The sequence below is a fragment of the Schistocerca nitens genome, chromosome 4 (genome assembly GCF_023898315.1).
Source record: "Schistocerca nitens isolate TAMUIC-IGC-003100 chromosome 4, iqSchNite1.1, whole genome shotgun sequence".
Lineage (NCBI taxonomy): Eukaryota > Metazoa > Arthropoda > Insecta > Orthoptera > Acrididae > Schistocerca > Schistocerca nitens.
Genome location: NC_064617.1, coordinates 694885013 through 694903683, shown reverse-complemented (window position 1 = coordinate 694903683; position 18671 = coordinate 694885013). Strand labels below are relative to the sequence as shown.

The following is an 18671-nucleotide window of genomic DNA, read 5'->3' as shown; positions in this document are numbered from 1 at the left end:
AGAGAGAGAGAGAGAGAGAGAGTTAGAGAGAGAGGGGAGAGAGAGAGAGTTAGAGAGAGAGGGGAGAGAGAGAGAGAGAGAGAGGGGAGGGAGAGAGAGAGAGAGAGAGAGAGGGGAGGGAGAGAGAGAGAGAGAGAGGGGAGGGAGAGAGAGAGAGAGAGAGAGAGAGGGGAGGGAGAGAGAGAGAGAGAGAGAGGAAAAAAATTGTAACTATAGACTAAAATAAAAACTTTTATCTTTAATCAGTAATAAATTTTGTCCAGTGATTAATTTCTGTAGATGTAAAGATAGGGCCTCTGTTGAATATTTATCTGAGTGTTTTCTCCTGCCAGCCAAACACAGGCATATCAATATATGTGAATGCAGTTTCACAGCACTCATGCCAAAGCCCTTTCTAGTATACACTTAAGCCTGATTTACTACAATTAAAACATGAAATATGAATCTGCTTCTAGTATACACTTAAGCCTGATTTACTACAATTAAAACATGAAATATGAATCTGCTTCCTCCTGGGCAGGAACCCAGACTTGCATTACAGTGTCACATGATATTCTGCTAAAATTTTGCTGTATTCTGTGTTAGTATCAAGCAGTTTTTGGAAAAAGTTAACAGCTCACTGAACAGAAGAAGTATTAGGTCGCCTACATGCTCAGAAGCAAGATTGGAAAAAAAAAATTCCGGGGGAAGAAAAGCCCCAAGGTCAACGGTAAGGCAACATGGAAAATGGAGCACAACGGCAAAACCAACATATAGAAGAAAGGCAGAAAGAAGTAAAACTGTACAGCAGAGAACCGTGGCTGGCTGATCACGAAAATAAAAGTGTGAGCCAGCCACTCTGCAACATGTTAAACCTCCAGCCTAAAAGATTAGGGTGGAGTCTAAGTACAACACAAAACTAAGTAAAATATACAGCACAAAAGAGGGCGACGCAACAAAATTAGATGGACTTATAAAAGCCGCTTGCACGAATAAAACTTAAAACCCAATCTGCCATAGAGACATTGTCACCTAAAAGAGATGATAAATCACCGAGGAGATTAAAAGTTTGCTTGAGGGCGGTTAAAAGAGGACATTCCAACAACATATGGGCCACCGTCATGTTTACACCACAGAGACAATTAGGGGGGCCTCTCGACGCAGCAGATGGCCATGCGTCAGCCAAGAGTGACCAATGCGGAGCCTACAGAGAAGAACAGAATCCATGTGAGAGGCCCACATGGAGACCCCCCACACAGTCGTGGTCTCCTTTACTCGCCGCAGCTTGTTGGGTGCAGAGTGCGCCATTCATCTCCCCAGAGCCCAAAGACCCAACGGCCCAACACCAATTGGAGATCAGTTGCCGGTAGGCTGATCTCCAGCGTCAGTTTGCGGGTAGCCTCTTTGGCTAACTTGTCGGTGAGTTCGTTTCCTGCTATCCCAACGTGTCCCGGGGTGCATATGAACACCAGCGAATGTCCACACTGTTCAAGAGTGTGAGCAGACTCCTGGATGGCAACAACAATGGGATGGTGTGGGTAGCACTGGTCAAGAGCCTGCAGACTACTGAGAGAGTCACTGCAAATGACAAAGGACCCTCCAGTGCTGGTACGAATATGCTCAAGGGCACGAAAAATGGCTGTTAGCTCTGCAGTGTAATCACTACAGCCTTCCGGCAAGGAGTGCTGGTCTACATAGTCCGCATGAGAATAAGCGTACCCCACATGAGCATCAACCATCTAGCCATCGGTATAGATAATCTCTGAGTCACGGGATGCGTCTAGGAGAGCAAGAAATTGGCGGCGCAGGACTGCAGTAGGAACTGAACCTTTTTGCCATTGTGAGGTCCAGCCGAAGCTGCGGCCGACGAATACACCAAGATGGTGTATGTGGGCGCACCTGGAAAGCAGATGGAAGAGGCAAAGACTCGAGTTCACTAAGGAGTGACCAAACACGGATCCCAATTGTATGTCCTGATCGCGGCTGCCGGTGTGGGATTGCCGCATTAGCAAAAAGGAGACTGTAGTTAGGGTGACGGGGCGAACAACGGACGTGTGCAGCATAGTTAGCTAAGAGCTGTTGATGCCGGACACGATGTGGAGGAACCCCAGCCTCAGCAAGTAGGCTATTAACAGGGCTGGTGCGGAATGCTCCTGTTTCCTGTCCAACCCCACAGTGGTGAACGGGGTCCAGCAGTTGCAATGCTGAGCCATACGCCACACTCCCATAATCGAGTTAAGACAGCATGAGGGCTTTGTAGAGCAGCAGTAGCGTATTACAGTTTGCACCCCACGGGCATCGAACAGCAATCCCAGAAAACGGTAAGTGTCAACAACCCTGTGTGTGTGTGTGTGTGTGTGTGTGTGCGCGCGCGCACGCATTTTCTAATTAAAAAAATGTTCTGTCCAAAAGCTATCAAAATTTTCTCTTCTGCTTATGTGTCTGTCAACGACTCCACACATTTACTATTTGGTGAGTTGTTACCTTTACAAAAAATAAAAAAATATGTACAGTAATTTCATTGACATATCAAGCAAGTTTCTTGTAGAAGTTGTGACTTACAAAGTAATTCCAGTCTCCCATATCTCTTTCTGATGTTTTTGCACCTCAAACTGTTCTGGACTATCAAGCACCTCTCTGTTGTTCAGGCTGCTAGGAATAGAGGAGCCTGAATTTAAACTGTTGCTGCTTCCACCATATGACTGGATACTTGTCTTTGTAGAACTATCAGCTTCAACATCTTTAGCAGGTCTCTCTGAACCTTTAAAACGTAAGTAAGGTACACAGCTTTGTTTCACAAATCAAAAGCGGATACTACCCTCAATTACCTCTATATATAAGTGTACATCCTGATAGTAAGTAAACATTATGCTTACCCAGCGTTGTTTGAGAGTTGGGGTTTACATATAGATCTTTGCTCCATTCAACCATACATTTCAAGATGGAGACTAGGCATTCCAAACCTCGTATTCTCATTGACTTTTCTTGGTTTGGAGTGGCTCCTAATTCCAATGCTTGCCTGCCTTGAGCTATCTTTGACAAATCATTCACCAGCCTGAAAAATAACCTCACCTTAAATAGCCAAAGGAAATCTACATACATATACATACAACACAATTGTAAATAAGATGTACAGAAGAAGCACCACTCTCACACGATATAGATTAAATAAAATTTCTTTTCAGCAAAGAATTACTAGTCTCACATAAATTTTATAATATTAAGTTGTTAGCAAATCTGTTCCAAAATATTCAGCTGAATTTCCAATGCAATTCCTCAGGCTCTTTGTGATAATAACCCTGACAGTACATTTACAACACAGGATTCAAAAGACAGTGACAAACATTTTTACTCTTCAACATTTCATCGCAGCAGAATACCAAATCAAACAGTGCCCAGTGAAGCAGAAAATACAGAACTAGGGGGAAAATATGCTACAAAACTACAAGATCCTGCAACAAATCAAGAAATGAGGTACCTAATTTTTTCTCACAAAATTTTCAAAATTTATTCATCTGGTCCTCCCAGTGATTAGAATGTATGCCCCTTGAAGTTTCACACCAAGAACAGAGATGTAACATAATTTTACTTTAGTAACATCACATTGTGGACTCCACATTTTAAAAAAATAAAAAATGAAAAAAAAAAATAAAAAATGAAAAAAAATAAAAAAAAATTAAAAATGTGCAACAGAAACAAAACTATATACAAGATGATGAGAATCAAATATAGCATCTTTCAGTGTTACGGGCTTAATCCTGGTTGAACAGCACATAAAATGAGTCCACCAAAATGAAAATGGCCTTTTCTGAAGTTGTAATATTTGCTGAATTGCATACATGCTCACTGCGATCATACAGAAACTACCAAGATAGCATTTGAACAAACTTATAGTTAGTTCACCCCATACAGCAAATCTCAACCAAGCAATTACAAATGATTTCCATATACTACTCATGAACATTAATGGGAGCATCCTGAACAAAACCATTACTTAAAATTTCTTGCTGTTCAGTTCCCAACAGAATGGCACAAAAAGAAATATTATTATCTCTATTTTTAAAAATAGTCCAATCTTAAAAGTAAAATAAGCATCCAGCAACCTTCTGAAGAGCATCTGTAAATTCTGGGACATTACAAAATAGTAAAAATAAATTACAGACTCTAAAATTTAAACAACATTGTTATTTTTTAAAATAAATTTCAGTACGAATACTGTGACAAGACTTTGTAAACAGTTGACAAATTTCAATACCTTAATGCAGGGGCAGTTGATTATTTCATTACAACAAAACCTTATTACAAACAACTTTCTGTGTAGGGCTACCAAAGCTCAGAGACATTATTAACAACTATAACAGCAGACAACACTAACAACCATTCAAATCATCATAAAAATTACAACAATTAGAAGACTGTAGAGGTATTTTCAAAACCCACATAGCTTATGAAGATGCTTTATTCGTAGCTACCAGTTTTACATCAGTATAAACTCATCTTCAGGTTTATAATGGCTATGTTTCCATACTGTAGATGGACAATTGGGGAGTCCCAGCTTTTTGGAAGTTATCCACATTAAAAAGTAAACCACAATGGTGGGTAGTCATAATGAAACTGAGTACACCCAAAAGATGCTTGTAAAAATGCATGCTGAATGAGCCAGTGTGGATAACACCATGTGGGATCTAAGATCCGCCAAACACCATCTGCATAAAACCAAAGAAGTAAAAATTGAAATCCTAGGTAACGTGCATACTACTTCTGTACTGGTAACTGGCTGATATGGAGTAAGCAGGCTTCCGCCTTTCAGTGTACTGCTAGCTTCCACAGGCTGCTTACACCACATGAGACTGGTTATCAATAAGATGGAAGTACACAAATTACACAGGATTTTAAGCTTTACTTCATTGATTTTATACAGTTAGTATCTACCAAATCCCACATGGTATTATCCGGCCTGGCCCATTCAACAGTCTGCTTTGTACAATTTTACAAATATCTTGAGGGTGAACTCACTTTTATTATGACAACCCACCATTGTGGTTTGACTTTTAATGTGGATAATTCCTGAAAAGCTGCGACACCCTAATTGTCCATCTACATTGTGGAAATATAACCATTATAAACCTGAAGTTGCGTGGATACTGATGCGAGACCGGTAGTTGCAAATAAAGCACCTTCATACAGCTGTGTACCTTTTGGAAACAACCTCGTAGCTGTTGTAATTTTCTGGTAATTTGAATGGTTATTGAGTGCTGTTGTTGTTGCTGTTAAATGTTGTTATTGAAGATCCTTCACTGAACCTTCTATCCAACTTTATGCACAGTTTTTGACTAATTTCAGGTAAAAGATTCATGTAATTAAATCTCCAGATTACCAATACTCACCTTTCAAACAAGTTTGCAGCAGAAAGATCACAGTCATAATTGACATAAATGTCTACAACACTCTGAGCATCTGCACATATTCTTGTCAATGCATGTATCACCATCCACTTGTGCTCAAATGATGAACTTGAGGTTTCCAATATGTTTAAAAATATTTCCTTGAAAAATACCTGCAGGAAAGGAACAAATCTACATGATATGAATAATAAAAAAAGGAACAAATCTACATGATATGAATAATAAAAAAAAGAAACAACTATTACAATGTACAGAAGTACATAATATGATATAAATAATAAAGAAAGTAGACAATTAAAAATTCATTTGCAATTATTGACAGTTTTCTCAAGCATTGATTTCTTCATGAAGTTCACATTATAAAAGCTACTCATCATAGATCCTGGCTGATCACATTGTGTCACAAACACACAAAGTGACAACACAACAAACCAGGGTAGCACGGCCTGGCTGGAGTGACAGGTGTGGAGCAAACCATTCCATGTCAACAACAACAACAACAACAACAACAAACATCTGCATAGCTTGTCTGGACTTGTCCAGGCTGGGCTGGCTGACCGCTGCATTGGACTGAGCAAGAGGAGAGGTTGTGGAATGCCAAAACAACAGTGCAGCACCAAGCTGAGTGTGAGCAGTGAGCACAGTATGGCATCAAGCCAAGCAGAAGGCAAGCAAATGCCTCTGCCCCAAATCAAATGAGACATCATGCCTTTCCCAGGGTTTTTAGGAAAAATGCAAAACCATGTTTTCCAGGACGCTGGACACCCTGCTAGATCTTCAAAATCTGTTCCACATTTATTTCACTGTCCTCTAAAATAGAGTAAAGAAAGGCAGGCAAGTTAGTCATTGGTGCCTACACTGGAAATACATGGCCATCAAAATCCAGCATACTCTAGTCTGTACATCAGAAGCAACACACTTACAATGGTCCTGTGGAAAATGAAGGACATGATGAGTCATCTGACTGTGTTCTATCTACTGACAAGTGAGAAGTATTTCCACATAATCAAAAGGATGTGCACCAAGGCAAATAGTTGACTTTGCCAATCACAGCTTATTGTCTGTCAGTCCAGTCAAATCGTTTTCCATTGGTACATTATTCAGTACATCAACAGGTAGATGATAACATGTAGGGGAAATGACGAACTGACTCTTGAGATTTTCAGTATGTGTCCTTGGCTGCCATAGCTGCTAATTCCCCCCCTCCCCCCCCCCCCACACACACCCAGATTTACATGTGCCCTGGTACCCAGTGGGATTGCATCTCCTTCCCCAGCCTGTGTACACAGATAAGGATGTTCTGGATGCTTTGGACATTGTTCTTGTTTGGTGGGTACATACTTGGTACAAACTGAAGCACACTTCTAAAGGAGTGAGTAAACAGGAATTTCTCATCACAAGTATGTCTCATCTCTTACAGTGTCTTCCACCTGTGGCCATGGCAATACATCTGATGATTATCAACAGCCGTTGTCTGGGCAGATGGAAGTGGGGCAGAAGTACAGGACACTAGATGTGAGGAGGGCTAGTGATGCAGTGTGAGGGAGGTCCTTCAGCGGGTGCACAATGGTATGTAAGAAGTCCAGAGGGTAGTTGAGGCTGTTGTATATGAGGCGGCAGATAGGGAGGGTGCAGAGAAAGGGAGAAGGATGGAAACCGAAGGAGAAAGAGGGGCAGAGAGAGAGAGAGAGAGAGAGAGAGAGAGAGAGAGAGAGAGAGAGAGAGAGAGAGAGAGAGAAAGGGAAGAGGGTGGAAAAAGGAGGGACAGAGGGGAGAGGGAGGATGAGCAGAAAGATAGGAAGTGCACAGAGAAAGGGAGGAGGGTGGAAAAGATGGAGGAAATGGCAAAGAAAGAGAGGCGCAAAGGGAAGGTGTGGAGGGAGGGGAGGAGGGACAAAAGGTAGCAGTCAGGGGGTGGAGCGAACGACGGGGGGAGGGGTGGGGGCGGGCGGAGCGAACGACGGGGGGAGGGGTGGGGGCGGGCGGAGCGACCGAGGGGGGGTGGGGGCGGGCGGAGCGACCGAGGGGGGGGGGGTGGGGGCGGGCGGAGCGACCGAGGGGGGGGGGGGTGGGGGCGGGCGGAGCGACCGAGGGGGGGGGTGGGGGCGGGCTGAGCGACCGAGGGGGGGGTGGGTCGGGCGGAGCGACCGAGGGGGGGGGTGGGGGCGGGCGGAGCGACCGAGGGGGGGAGCGGGGGGGGAACGACCGATTGGGAGGGGGGGAGCGACCGAGTGCGAGGCGGGGGGAGCGACCGAGTGCGAGGCGGGGGGAGCGACCGAGTGGGAGGGGGGGGAGCGACCGAGTGGGCGGGGGGGGGAGCGACCGAGTGGGCGGGGGGGGAGCGACCGAGTGGGCGGGGGGGGGGAGCGACCGAGTGGGCGGGGGGGGGGAGCGACCGAGTGGGCGGGGGGGGGGGGAGCGACCGAGTGGGCGGGGGGGGGAGCGACCGAGTGGGCGGGGGGGGGGAGCGACCGAGTGGGCGGGGGGGGGAGCGACCGAGTGGGCGGGGGGGGGAGCGACCGAGTGGGCGGGGGGGGGAGCGACCGAGTGGGCGGGGGGGGGGGTGAGCGACCGAGTGGGCGGGGGGGGGGTGAGCGACCGAGTGGGCGGGGGGGGGGAGCGACCGAGGGGGGGGTGAGCGACCGAGTGGGCGGGGGGGGGGGTGAGCGACCGAGTGGGCGTGGGGGGGTGAGCGACCGAGTGGGCGTGGGGGGGTGAGCGACCGAGTGGGCGTGGGGGGGTGAGCGACCGAGTGGGCGTGGGGGGGTGAGCGACCGAGTGGGCGTGGGGGGGTGAGCGACCGAGTGGGCGTGGGGGGGTGAGCGACCGAGTGGGCGTGGGGGGGTGAGCGACCGAGTGGGCGTGGGGGGGTGAGCGACCGAGTGGGCGGGGGGGGGGGTGAGCGACCGAGTGGGCGGGGGGGGGGGGTGAGCGACCGAGTGGGCGGGGGGGGGGGTGAGCGACCGAGTGGGCGGGGGGGGGTGAGCGACCGAGTGGGCGGGGGGGGTGAGCGACCGAGTGGGCGGGGGGGGGGTGAGCGACCGAGTGCGGGGGGGGGGGGGTGAGCGACCGAGTGGGCGGGGGGGGGGTGAGCGACCGAGTGGGCGGGGGGGGGTGAGCGACAGAGTGGGCGGGGGGGGGGTGAGCGACAGAGTGGGCGGGGGGGGGGGGTGAGCGACAGAGTGGGCGGGGGGGGGGGGTGAGCGACAGAGTGGGCGGGGGGGGGGTGAGCGACAGAGTGGGCGGGGGGGGGGTGAGCGCAGAGTGGGCGGGGGGGGGGGGTGAGCGACAGAGTGGGCGGGGGGGGGGTGAGCGACAGAGTGGGCGGGGGGGGGTGAGCGACAGAGTGGGCGGGGGGGGGGTGAGCGACAGAGTGGGCGGGGGGGGGGTGAGCGACCGAGCGGGCGGGGGGGGGGGTGAGCGACCGAGCGGGCGGGGGGGGGGTGAGCGACCGAGCGGGCGGGGGGGGGGGTGAGCGACCGAGCGGGCGGGGGGGGGTGAGCGACCGAGCGGGCGGGGGGGGGAGTGAGCGACCGAATGGGCGGGGGGGGGAGTGAGCGACCGAGTGGGCGGGGGGGGGGAGTGAGCGAACGAGTGGGCGGGGGGGGAGTGAGCGACCGAGTGGGCGGGGAGGGGAGTGAGCGAACGAGTGGGCGGGGGGGGAGTGAGCGACCGAGTGGGCGGGGGGGGGAGTGAGCGACCGAGTGGGCGGGGGGGGAGTGAGCGACCGAGTGGGCGGGGGGGGGGAGTGAGCGACCGAGTGGGCGGGGGGGGGGAGTGAGCGACCGAGTGGGCGGGGGGGGGGGGAGTGAGCGACCGAGTGGGCGGGGGGGGAGTGAGCGACCGAATGGGCGGGGGGGGGTGGGCGGGGGGTTGCGCGGGCGGTGAGCGACCGAGTGGGCGGGGGGGGGGTGAGCGACCGAGTGGGCGGAGGAGCGGCAGCGCGGGGGGGCAGAGCAGCGGCAGCGCGGGGGGGGCAGAGGAGCGGCAGCGGGGGGGGGCGGAGGAGCGGCAGCGGGGGCGGCAGAGGAGCGGCAGCGGGGGCGGCAGAGGAGCGGCAGCGGGGGCGGCAGAGGAGCGGCAGCGGGGGCGGCAGAGGAGCGGCAGCGGGGGCGGCAGAGGAGCGGCAGCGGGGGCGGCAGAGGAGCGGCAGCGGGGGCGGCAGAGGAGCGGCAGCGGGGGGGGCAGAGGAGCGGCAGCGGGGGGGCAGAGGAGCGGCATCGGGGGGGGGCAGAGGAGCGGCATCGGGGGGGGGGCAGAGGAGCGGCATCGGGGGGGGCAGAGGAGCGGCATCGGGGGGGGCAGAGGAGCGGCATCGGGGGGGGCAGAGGAGCGGCAGCGGGGTGGGGGCAGAGGAGCGGCAGCGGGGTGGGGGCAGAGGAGCGGCAGCGGGGTGGGGGCAGAGGAGCGGCAGCGGGGGGGGGGCAGAGGAGCGGCAGCGTGGGGGGCAGAGGAGCGGCAGCGTGGGGGGCAGAGGAGCGGCAGCGTGGGGGGCAGAGGAGCGGCTGCGGGGGGGGGCAGAGGAGCGGCAGCTGGGGGGGGCAGAGGAGCGGCAGCGGGGGGGGGGGCAGAGTAGAGGCAGCGGGGGGGGCAGAGTAGATGCAGCGGGGGGGGCAGAGTAGAGGCAGCGGGGGGGCAGGGGAGCGGCAGCGGGGGGAGGAGCGGCAGCGGGGGGAGGAGCGGCAGCGGGGGGAGGAGCGGCAGCGGGGGATGGCCACTAGGGGGGGCGGTCAGTGCGCGGGCGACTGCCAAGTGTGGGGTAGGGGGCGGCGGCCAATTCGTGGGGGGTGTTGTGGGGGCGGCGGCCACTGCGTGGGGGGGGTTGTCGGGGGCGGCGGCCACTGCGGTGGGTGTCGGGGGCTGCGGCCACTGGGAGAGTGGGAGGTGGTGGCGGGGGCGGTGGCCACGGCGGGGGCGGGGGCGGTGGCCACGGCGGTGGCGGTGGCCACGGCGGGGGGCGGTGGCCACGGCGGGGGCGGGGGCGGTGGCCACGGCGGGGGGCGGGGGCGGTGGCCACGGCGGGGGCGGGGGCGGTGGCCACGGCGGGGGCGGGGGCGGTGGCCACGGCGGGGGCGGGGGCGGTGGCCACGGCGGGGGCGGGGGCGGTGGCCACGGCGGGGGCGGGGGCGGTGGCCACGGCGGGGGCGGTGGCGGTGGCCACGGCGGGGGCGGTGGCGGTGGCCACGGCGTGGGCGGGGGCGGTGGCCACGGCGGGGGCGGGGGGCGGTGGCCACGGCGGGGGCGGGGGCGGTGGCCACGGCGGGGGCGGGGGCGGTGGCCACGGCGGGGGCGGGGGCGGTGGCCACGGCGGGGGCGGGGGCGGTGGCCACGGCGGGGGCGGTGGCCACGGCGGGGGCGGGGGCGGTGGCCAAGGCGGGGGCGGGGGCGGTGGCCACGGCGGGGGCGGTGGCCACGGCGGGGGCGGTGGCCACGGCGGGGGGCGGTGGCCACGGCGGGGGCGGTGGCCACGGCGGGGGCGGTGGCCACGGCGGGGGCGGTGGCCACGGCGGGGGCGGTGGCCACGGCGGGGGCGGTGGCCACGGCGGGGGCGGTGGCCACGGCGGGGGGCGGTGGCCACGGCGGGGGCGGTGGCCACGGCGGGGGCGGTGGCCACGGCGGGGTCGGTGGCCACGGCGGGGGCGGTGGCCACGGCGGGGGCGGTGGCCACGGCGGGGGGCGGTGGCCACGGCGGGGGGCGGTGGCCACGGCGGGGGCGGTGGCCACGGCGGGGGCGGTGGCCACGGCGGGGGCGGTGGCCACGGCGGGGGGCGGTGGCCACGGCGGGGGGCGGTGGCCACGGCGGGGGCGGTGGCCACGGCGGGGGCGGTGGCCACGGCGGGGGCGGTGGCCACGGCGGGGGCGGTGGCCACGGCGGGGGCGGTGGCCATGGGAAGCGATGGCCATGGGGGGGGGGGCGGTAGCCAAGGATTGGCGATCGCGATATCGGGGGTGGCAGCCTACAGATGTGTGGGAGGCGTCCGTTGGGGGATGGAAGATGGGTGATCTGTGGGGCGTATGTGGAATGGGATGTGATGGGCCGTTGTGGGGCGGAAGGGGTCAGATGGGGGACGGAATGGGGGCCGATGGTGGGCGGAAGGGGGTGTGGCAGTTGGTTAGCTGGTTGGTTTAAAAGAGGGTCGATGGGAACAAACTGCTAGGTCATCATTCCCTAGTTCCGAATAAAACAATGCCACAAGGGTGAGAATAAAACATGTGAGACCAACTACACAAAACAGAGAGAAAGGAAAAACTACAAGAATGGCGGAAGGGCAATAAACACTTAAATGGAGAAAAGAGGAGAAGAAAACCATAGAAACACAACAAACTGTTAGAAGAGATTAAAACGACAATACAGATTTCCATGGCTGGCTGACCATGAGAATAAAAAGGAGAAGCCAGCCAGTCTGCAAGACATTAAAACCTCCACCCTAAAAACATTAGGGTGGAGGACACACAGGGACAAAGGGCATGCACTCAAACTTAGATCACACGATAAGACCCACCCTCACAAATAAAACGTAAAACTAAACCAGCTGCTGAGGCATTGGCAGATAAAATTAGCAGCAACGAGTACAGTAACCCAAGATTTCGTCACAGGGCAGTCAAAGTGGGACAGTGCACCAGGATATGGGCCACTGTGAACTGTGTGCCGCACCGACACTGAGTCTTCACGGTAGAGGTGGGTCGCCAAAACATGGCCAATGCGGTGCGGGCAGAGAACCACGGAGTCCCTGCGAGAGGCCTTCATCGAGGACTTCCATACAGAGGAGTCAGTTCACAGAAGAAACGACTCCCCAGCGCATGAACAGATGTGCTGAAGAGCACGAGATATAGCCGCCACTGTTTGTGTAAACCACTTCATGGCCTCGGCACATGTCAAGAATCGAGAGGAAGTGACAGTGGAGAGCTGTGAACTGAGTCCTTTGGGCCATGTCAAAGATCCAGGTGAAGCCACAGTCTAGGTGTACACCATGGAGGTGTACGTGAATGGACCTCGAGTATAGGGTGGTAAAAGCAAGGACTCCAGTTCAGACAGAAGTGATTGGAGGTGAACTGCAATTGTAAGCCCTGATCTGGGCTGCCGAAGCGGGGGATGAACTGCCGTGGGTGGGAAGAGGGGATGGTAATGAGAACTACAAACATGTGCAACGTAACTGATGAGCAGTTGTGCAATGGAGGGACTCCAGCCTCCGCCAGGATACTGGTCACCAGACCTGTCCTAAAAGCTCCCATCATGAGTCGAACGCCACAGTGGTGCACTGGGTTGAGTAAACACAATGCTGAGAGTGCCGCCGAACCATAAACCACACTCCCATAGTCAAACTGGGATTGATCAAGGGCTCTGTAGAGCTTCAAGAGAGTAGAGCGATCTGTACTGCAGTTTGTGTTGTTCGGGCTGCAGAGGGCATTGAGGTGCCGCCTGCACTTCCACTTAAGCTGACAAAAGGTGAGGAAGCGAAGTCAAGCCAAGTCAAGCGGGTGTCAAAAACCAGCCTAAAAATCGATATATCTCCACTACATGAGGGGATTGTCAGTAAGGTAAAGTTCTGGTTCTGGATGAATGGAATGATGCTGACAGAAGGACATAACACGTCATTATGGCCGAAAACTGGAAGCTGTGGGCTAGAGCCCTTGACTGTGCCTGCGGATGACTCCCTGTAGGTGCAGCTCAGCAACATTAGTACTAGTGGAGCAGTACGAAATGCAGAAGTCATCTGCTTACAGAGAGGGTGAGATGGACGGCCCTACAGCTGTTGCTAGACCGTTAATGGCCAGTAAAAATAGAGACACTCTCAATACAGAGCTCTGCGGCACCTCAATCGCCTGGATATGGGAGGAACTATGGGAGAGACAAATTTGGACATGGAAAGTACTGAGTGACAGGAAATTCTGGATAAAAATCGGAGGCGGGCCTCAGAGACCCTACTCGTATTATGTGGCCCGGTGGTGTCATACACTTTCTGTAAATAAAAAAAAGACGCAACAAGGTGTTGGTATCTGGAAAAGGCAGACACGAGGGACACAAGATTATCAGAGGTAGAGCGACCCACCGACACACCATACGTACCAGCAGCTTACAAAGAATGTTGGTGATGCTGATTAGCCGATAGCTATCCACATCAAGCACGTTTTTTGCCAGGTTTGAGCACGATGGAAAGACGCCATTGCACCAGATCTGGTTAAAGATCATGACGAGACGTCGCTTGTAGTCAGACGAGAGATGTTTGATCATCCGACTGCAGATCCGACCTGGCCCAGGAGTTGGGTTGGGGCAATGTGCAAGGGCACTGAGGAGCTACCACTCTGTAAAAGGGGGCGTTATAGGGTTCACTGTGGCGTGTAGTGAATGAGAGGACTTTCCCTTCCATCCGCCGTTTGAGAGTGCAAAAAGCTGGGGGGTAATTCTCCGACACAGAGGCACGAACATAGGGCTCAGGAAAGTGCTCGGCAATCGTGTTTGCGTCGGCAGATAACATGCCATTTATGTTAACACGAGGAACACCTGTTGGCATCTGGTACCCAAAAACTTGTTTGATCTTCGCCCGGACTTGGGAAGGTGACCTATGACACCCAATGGTCAAGACGTATCTCCCCCAACACTCCTCTTTCCGTCATTTGGTAAGTTGGCGAATGCAGACATGGAGCCGTTTAAACACTGAGGTAATCCAGGGAAGGGTGCACCTTATGCCGCTGTAGAGCTTGCCAACACTCCTTAATTTCCTTAGTGATTTCTGGTGACCACCAAGGTACTGACTTTCTCCGGGGGCACCTTAAAGAACAAGGGATTGTGTTTTCCACCTCTGAGACGATTGTTGTAGTTACCTGCTCAGCCAGCACACAGATGTTACCATGTGGGGGAGATTCAATGGTGACAGCAGAGGTGAAGGCTTGCCCTGTCTGCCTTGTTTAAAGCCCATTGGGGCAGGCGTCCGTGGGCCTGATGCTGGGGCAGTGACAGGAAGATGGGGAACTGGTCACTACCACACAAGTCATCATGTGCTCTCCAGTGGACAGATGGCCAGGACTGCAAACGAGAGATCAATGGCTGAGTATGTGCCATGTGCCACACTGAAATGTGTGGGGGCACCTGTATTTATGAGGCAGAGGTCGAACTGAGATATTAAAGTTTTGACATCTCTGCCTTGGCCAGTAAGCACAGTGGCACCCCACAAGGGGGTTATGAATGTTAAAATCTCGCAAAAGTAGGAAAGGTTTAGGGAGTTGACCATTAAGTGCAGCCAATGCGTTCAGGGGTACTGCACCATCAGGGGGAAGATATACATTGCGGACAGTTATTTCCTGCATTGTACTTATCCTGACAGCCACAGCTTCAAGAGGGGTGTGAAGGGGTACAGATTCATTGCATACTGAGTTGAGGACATTGACACAAACTCCACCTGACACACTATCATAGCCACGGTTCTTGTCATATCCTATACAGCCATGGAGGGCAGGGGTCCATATTTCAGTAACCAGGTTTCCTGAAGGCCAATGCAGAGAGCAGGTACAAAGCTTATGAGTTGCCACAGCTCAGCCAGGTGGTGGAAAAAAACAGACGCGATTCCATCGGAGGACGACGTTATTGTGAGGGTGGGAAGGCATCTGGGTGCAGTGGTTTTCTGCAGTCTCAACATGTGGTGCTGGAAGTGCAACGGGAAGACGTGACCCAACTTCCAGCATTTAAAGCACCGCATAGGGGGAGAGACATATGGTTTAACGTCACACTGGTAAACCATCACCTTGACGTTTTCAGGCAATGAATCACCCTCAAACGCCAAGACGAAGGCACTGGTAGCAACCCTGTTGTCTTCAGGTCCCCTGTTAACGCACCGGATGAAATGAACACCCCGCCACTCTAAATTGACGCGGAGCTCATTGTCAGACTGCAATAGGAGATCGCGATGGAAAATGATCCCCTGGATCATGTTGAGACTTTTATGGGGAGTGACGGGACCAGGAATATCACCCAGCTTGTCACAGGAGTAGTAAAATCTTGGGATTGGGTTGGGGATGCTGCCTGAATCAAGACTGCGCCATTTCACATCTCAAACAGCGCTGTCACTTCTCCAAACTTATGCTGTAGGTGTTCAATGAAAAATTGAGGCTTTGTATGCAGAAAGGAGTCCCCATCAATTGCTACAGACTAAATACCCGAGGCAAATATGGCTCTCTCTATTCTGTAGCCCTATGTTCCTTCCATGGTGTAGCAAGGGAGGGAAACGATTTAGGGTCATACCTGTCGCCACTGTATTCGATCTTGCCCTTCTTAGAGACTGCTGATGCTGTACGGTCACCTGCAAGAGATGACTTAGTCCACTTCATTGCGGGTCATCCACCCTGATGCCACCCACTACGTTCAGGGGCTCTCCCCGTGGGCGTGACCCCCACCCAGCCACAGTGAACATCAACTGGCATGATGGCCATTTCCATGAGCCCTAGTGCTCCAGGAAGACAGGCATCTACTCCGGGAGGTGGGAGAGTAGGTAGCGCAAGAGGGGGGAGTTAGCGCGAGGGGGGGGAGGTAGCGCGAGGGGGGGGGAGGTAGCGCGAGGGGGGGGGAGGTAGCGCGAAGGGGGGGGAGGTAGCGCGAGGGGGGAGGTAGCGCGAGGGGGGGGGGTAGCGCGAGGGGGGGGGAAGTAGCGCATGGGGGGGGAGGTAGCGCGAGGGGGGGAGGTAGCGCGAGGGGGGGAGGTAGCGAGAGGGGGGGAGGTAGCGAGAGGGGGGGATGTAGCGCGAGGGGGGGGAGGTAGCGCGAGGGGGGGGAGGTAGCGCGAGGGGGGGGAGGTAGCGCGAGGGGGGGGGAGGTAGTGCGAGGGGGGGGGAGGTAGCGCGAGGGGGGGGGGAGGTAGCGCGAGGGGGGGGAGGTAGCGCGAGGGGGGGGAGGTAGCGCGAGGGGGGGGAGGTAGCGCGAGGGGGGGGAGGTAGCCCGAGGGGGGAGGTAGCGCGAGGGGGGAGCGAGCGCGAGAGGGGGGAGGGAGCGCGAGAGGGGGGAGGGAGCGCGAGGGGGGAGCAGGCGCGAGGGGGGAGCAGGCGCGAGGGGGGAGCAGGCGCGTGGGGGGAGGAAGCGCGAGGGGGGAGGAGGCGCGAGGGGGGAGGAAGCGCGAGGGGGGAGGAAGCGCGAGGGGGGAGGAAGCGCGAGGGGGGAGAGAGGCAGTGGGTGGCGGGGAGGGGCAGTGGGTGGGGGAGGCAGTGGGTGGGGGGAGGGGCAGTGGGTGGGGGGCAGTGGGTGGTGGGGAGGGGGTGGGTGGGGAGAGAGGGGGTGGGTGGGGGGAAAGGGGGTGGGTGGGGGGAGAGGGGGTGGGTGGGGGGGAGGGGCAGTGGGTGGGGGGGAGGGGCAGTGGGAGGGGGGAGGGGCTGTGGGTGGGGGGAGGGGCAGTGGGTGGGGGGAGGGGCAGTGGGTGGGGGGAGGGAAGGGGGAGGTGTATGGGGCAGCGGGGCGGTGTTTGGGGCAGCGGGGCAGAGGGGAGCGGGGCAGAGGGGCAGCGGGGGGCAGTGGTGGGGGAGGGGCAGTGGGGGGGAGGGGCAGTGGGGGGGAGGGGCAGTTGGGGGGAGGGGCAGTGGGCGGGGAGGGGCAGTGGGCGGGGAGGGGCAGTGGGCGGGGAGGGGCAGTGGGCGGGGAGGGGCAGTGGGCGGGGAGGGGCAGTGGGCGGGGAGGGGCAGTGGGCGGGGAGGGGCAGTGGGCGGGGAGGGGCAGTGGGCGGGGAGGGGCAGTGGGCGGGGAGGGGCAGTGGGCGGGGAGGGGCAGTGGGCGGGGAGGGGCAGTGGGCGGGGAGGGGCAGTGGGCGGGGAGGGGCAGTGGGCGGGGAGGGGCAGTGGGCGGGGAGGGGCAGTGGGCGGGGAGGGGCAGTGGGCGGGGAGGGGCAGTGGGCGGGGAGGGGCAGTGGGCGGGGAGGGGCAGTGGGCGGGGAGGGGCAGTGGGCGGGGAGGGGCAGTGGGCGGGGAGGGGCAGTGGGCGGGGAGGGGCAGTGGGCGGGGAGGGGCAGTGGGCGGGGAGGCGCAGTGGGGGGGAGGGGCAGTGGGCGGGGAGGGGCAGTGGGCGGGGAGGGGCAGTGGGCGGGGAGGGGCAGTGGGCGGGGAGGCGCAGTGGGGGGGAGGGGCAGTGGGGGGGAGGGGCTGTGGGGGGGAGGGGCAGTAGGGGGGAGGGGCAGTTGGGGGGGGAGGGGCAGTTGGGGGGGAGGGGCAGTTGGGGCGAGGGGCAGTTGGGGGGGAGGGGCAGTTAGGGGGGAGGGGCAGTTGGGGGGTGGGGCAGTGGGCGGGGAGGGGCAGTGGGCGGGGAGGGGCAGTGGGCGGGGAGGGGCAGTGGGCGGGGAGGGGCAGTTGGGGGGTGGGGCAGTGGGCGGGGAGGGGCAGTGGGCGGGGAGGGGCAGTGGGCGGGGAGGGGCAGTGGGAGGGGCAGTGGGCGGGGAGGGGCAGTGGGAGGGGCAGTGGGCGGGGAGGGGCAGTGGGCGGGGGAGGCAGTGGGTGGGGGGAGGGGCAGTGGGTGGGGGGCAGTGGGTGGGGGGCAGTGGGTGGTGGGGAGGGGGTGGGTGGGGAGAGAGGGGGTGGGTGGGGGGAAAGGGGGTGGGTGGGGGGAGAGGGGGTGGGTGGGGGGGAGGGGCAGTGGGTGGGGGGGAGGGGCAGTGGGTGGGGGGGAGGGGCTGTGGGTGGGGGGAGGGGCTGTGGGTGGGGGGGAGGGGCAGTGGGTGGGGGGAGGGGCAGTGGGTGGGGGGAGGGAAGGGGGAGGTGTATGGGGCAGCGGGGCGGTGTTTGGGGCAGCGGGGCAGAGGGGAGCGGGGCAGAGGGGCAGCGGGGGGCAGTGGTGGGGGTGGGGCAGTGGGGGGAGGGGCAGTGGGGGGGAGGGGCAGTGGGGGGGAGGGGCAGTGGGCGGGGAGGGGCAGTGGGCGGGGAGGGGCAGTGGGCGGGGAGGGGCAGTGGGCGGGGAGGGGCAGTGGGCGGGGAGGGGCAGTGGGCGGGGAGGGGCAGTGGGCGGGGAGGGGCAGTGGGCGGGGAGGGGCAGTGGGCGGGGAGGCGCAGTGGGGGGGAGGGGCAGTGGGGGGGAGGGGCTGTGGGGGGGAGGGGCAGTAGGGGGAGGGGCTGTGGGGGGGAGGGGCAGTAGGGGGAGGGGCAGTAGGGGGGAGGGGCAGTTGGGGGGGAGGGGCAGTTGGGGGGGAGGGGCAGTTGGGGGGGAGGGGCAGTTGGGGGGGAGGGGCAGTTGGGGGGGAGGGGCAGTTGGGGGGGAGGGGCAGTTGGGGGGGAGGGGCAGTTAGGGGGGAGGGGCAGTTAGGGGGGTGGGGCAGTGGGCGGGGA

The 18671-nt window shown here is 58.0% G+C and overlaps 1 protein-coding gene across 1 annotated transcript in view; it reads right to left on the bottom strand.

Moving 5' to 3' along the window:
• LOC126251977 (brefeldin A-inhibited guanine nucleotide-exchange protein 1) overlaps positions 1–18671 on the bottom strand; it is a 261180-nt gene that overhangs the window by 154731 nt on the left and 87778 nt on the right. Inside the window, exons 9-11 of the mRNA XM_049952749.1 lie at positions 5367–5536; positions 2856–3034; positions 2542–2740 (exon numbers count right to left, since the gene is read on the bottom strand). Of these exons, the coding sequence (XP_049808706.1) occupies positions 2542–2740; positions 2856–3034; positions 5367–5536 (548 nt within the window). The remainder of the gene's footprint in view (positions 1–2541; positions 2741–2855; positions 3035–5366; positions 5537–18671) is intronic.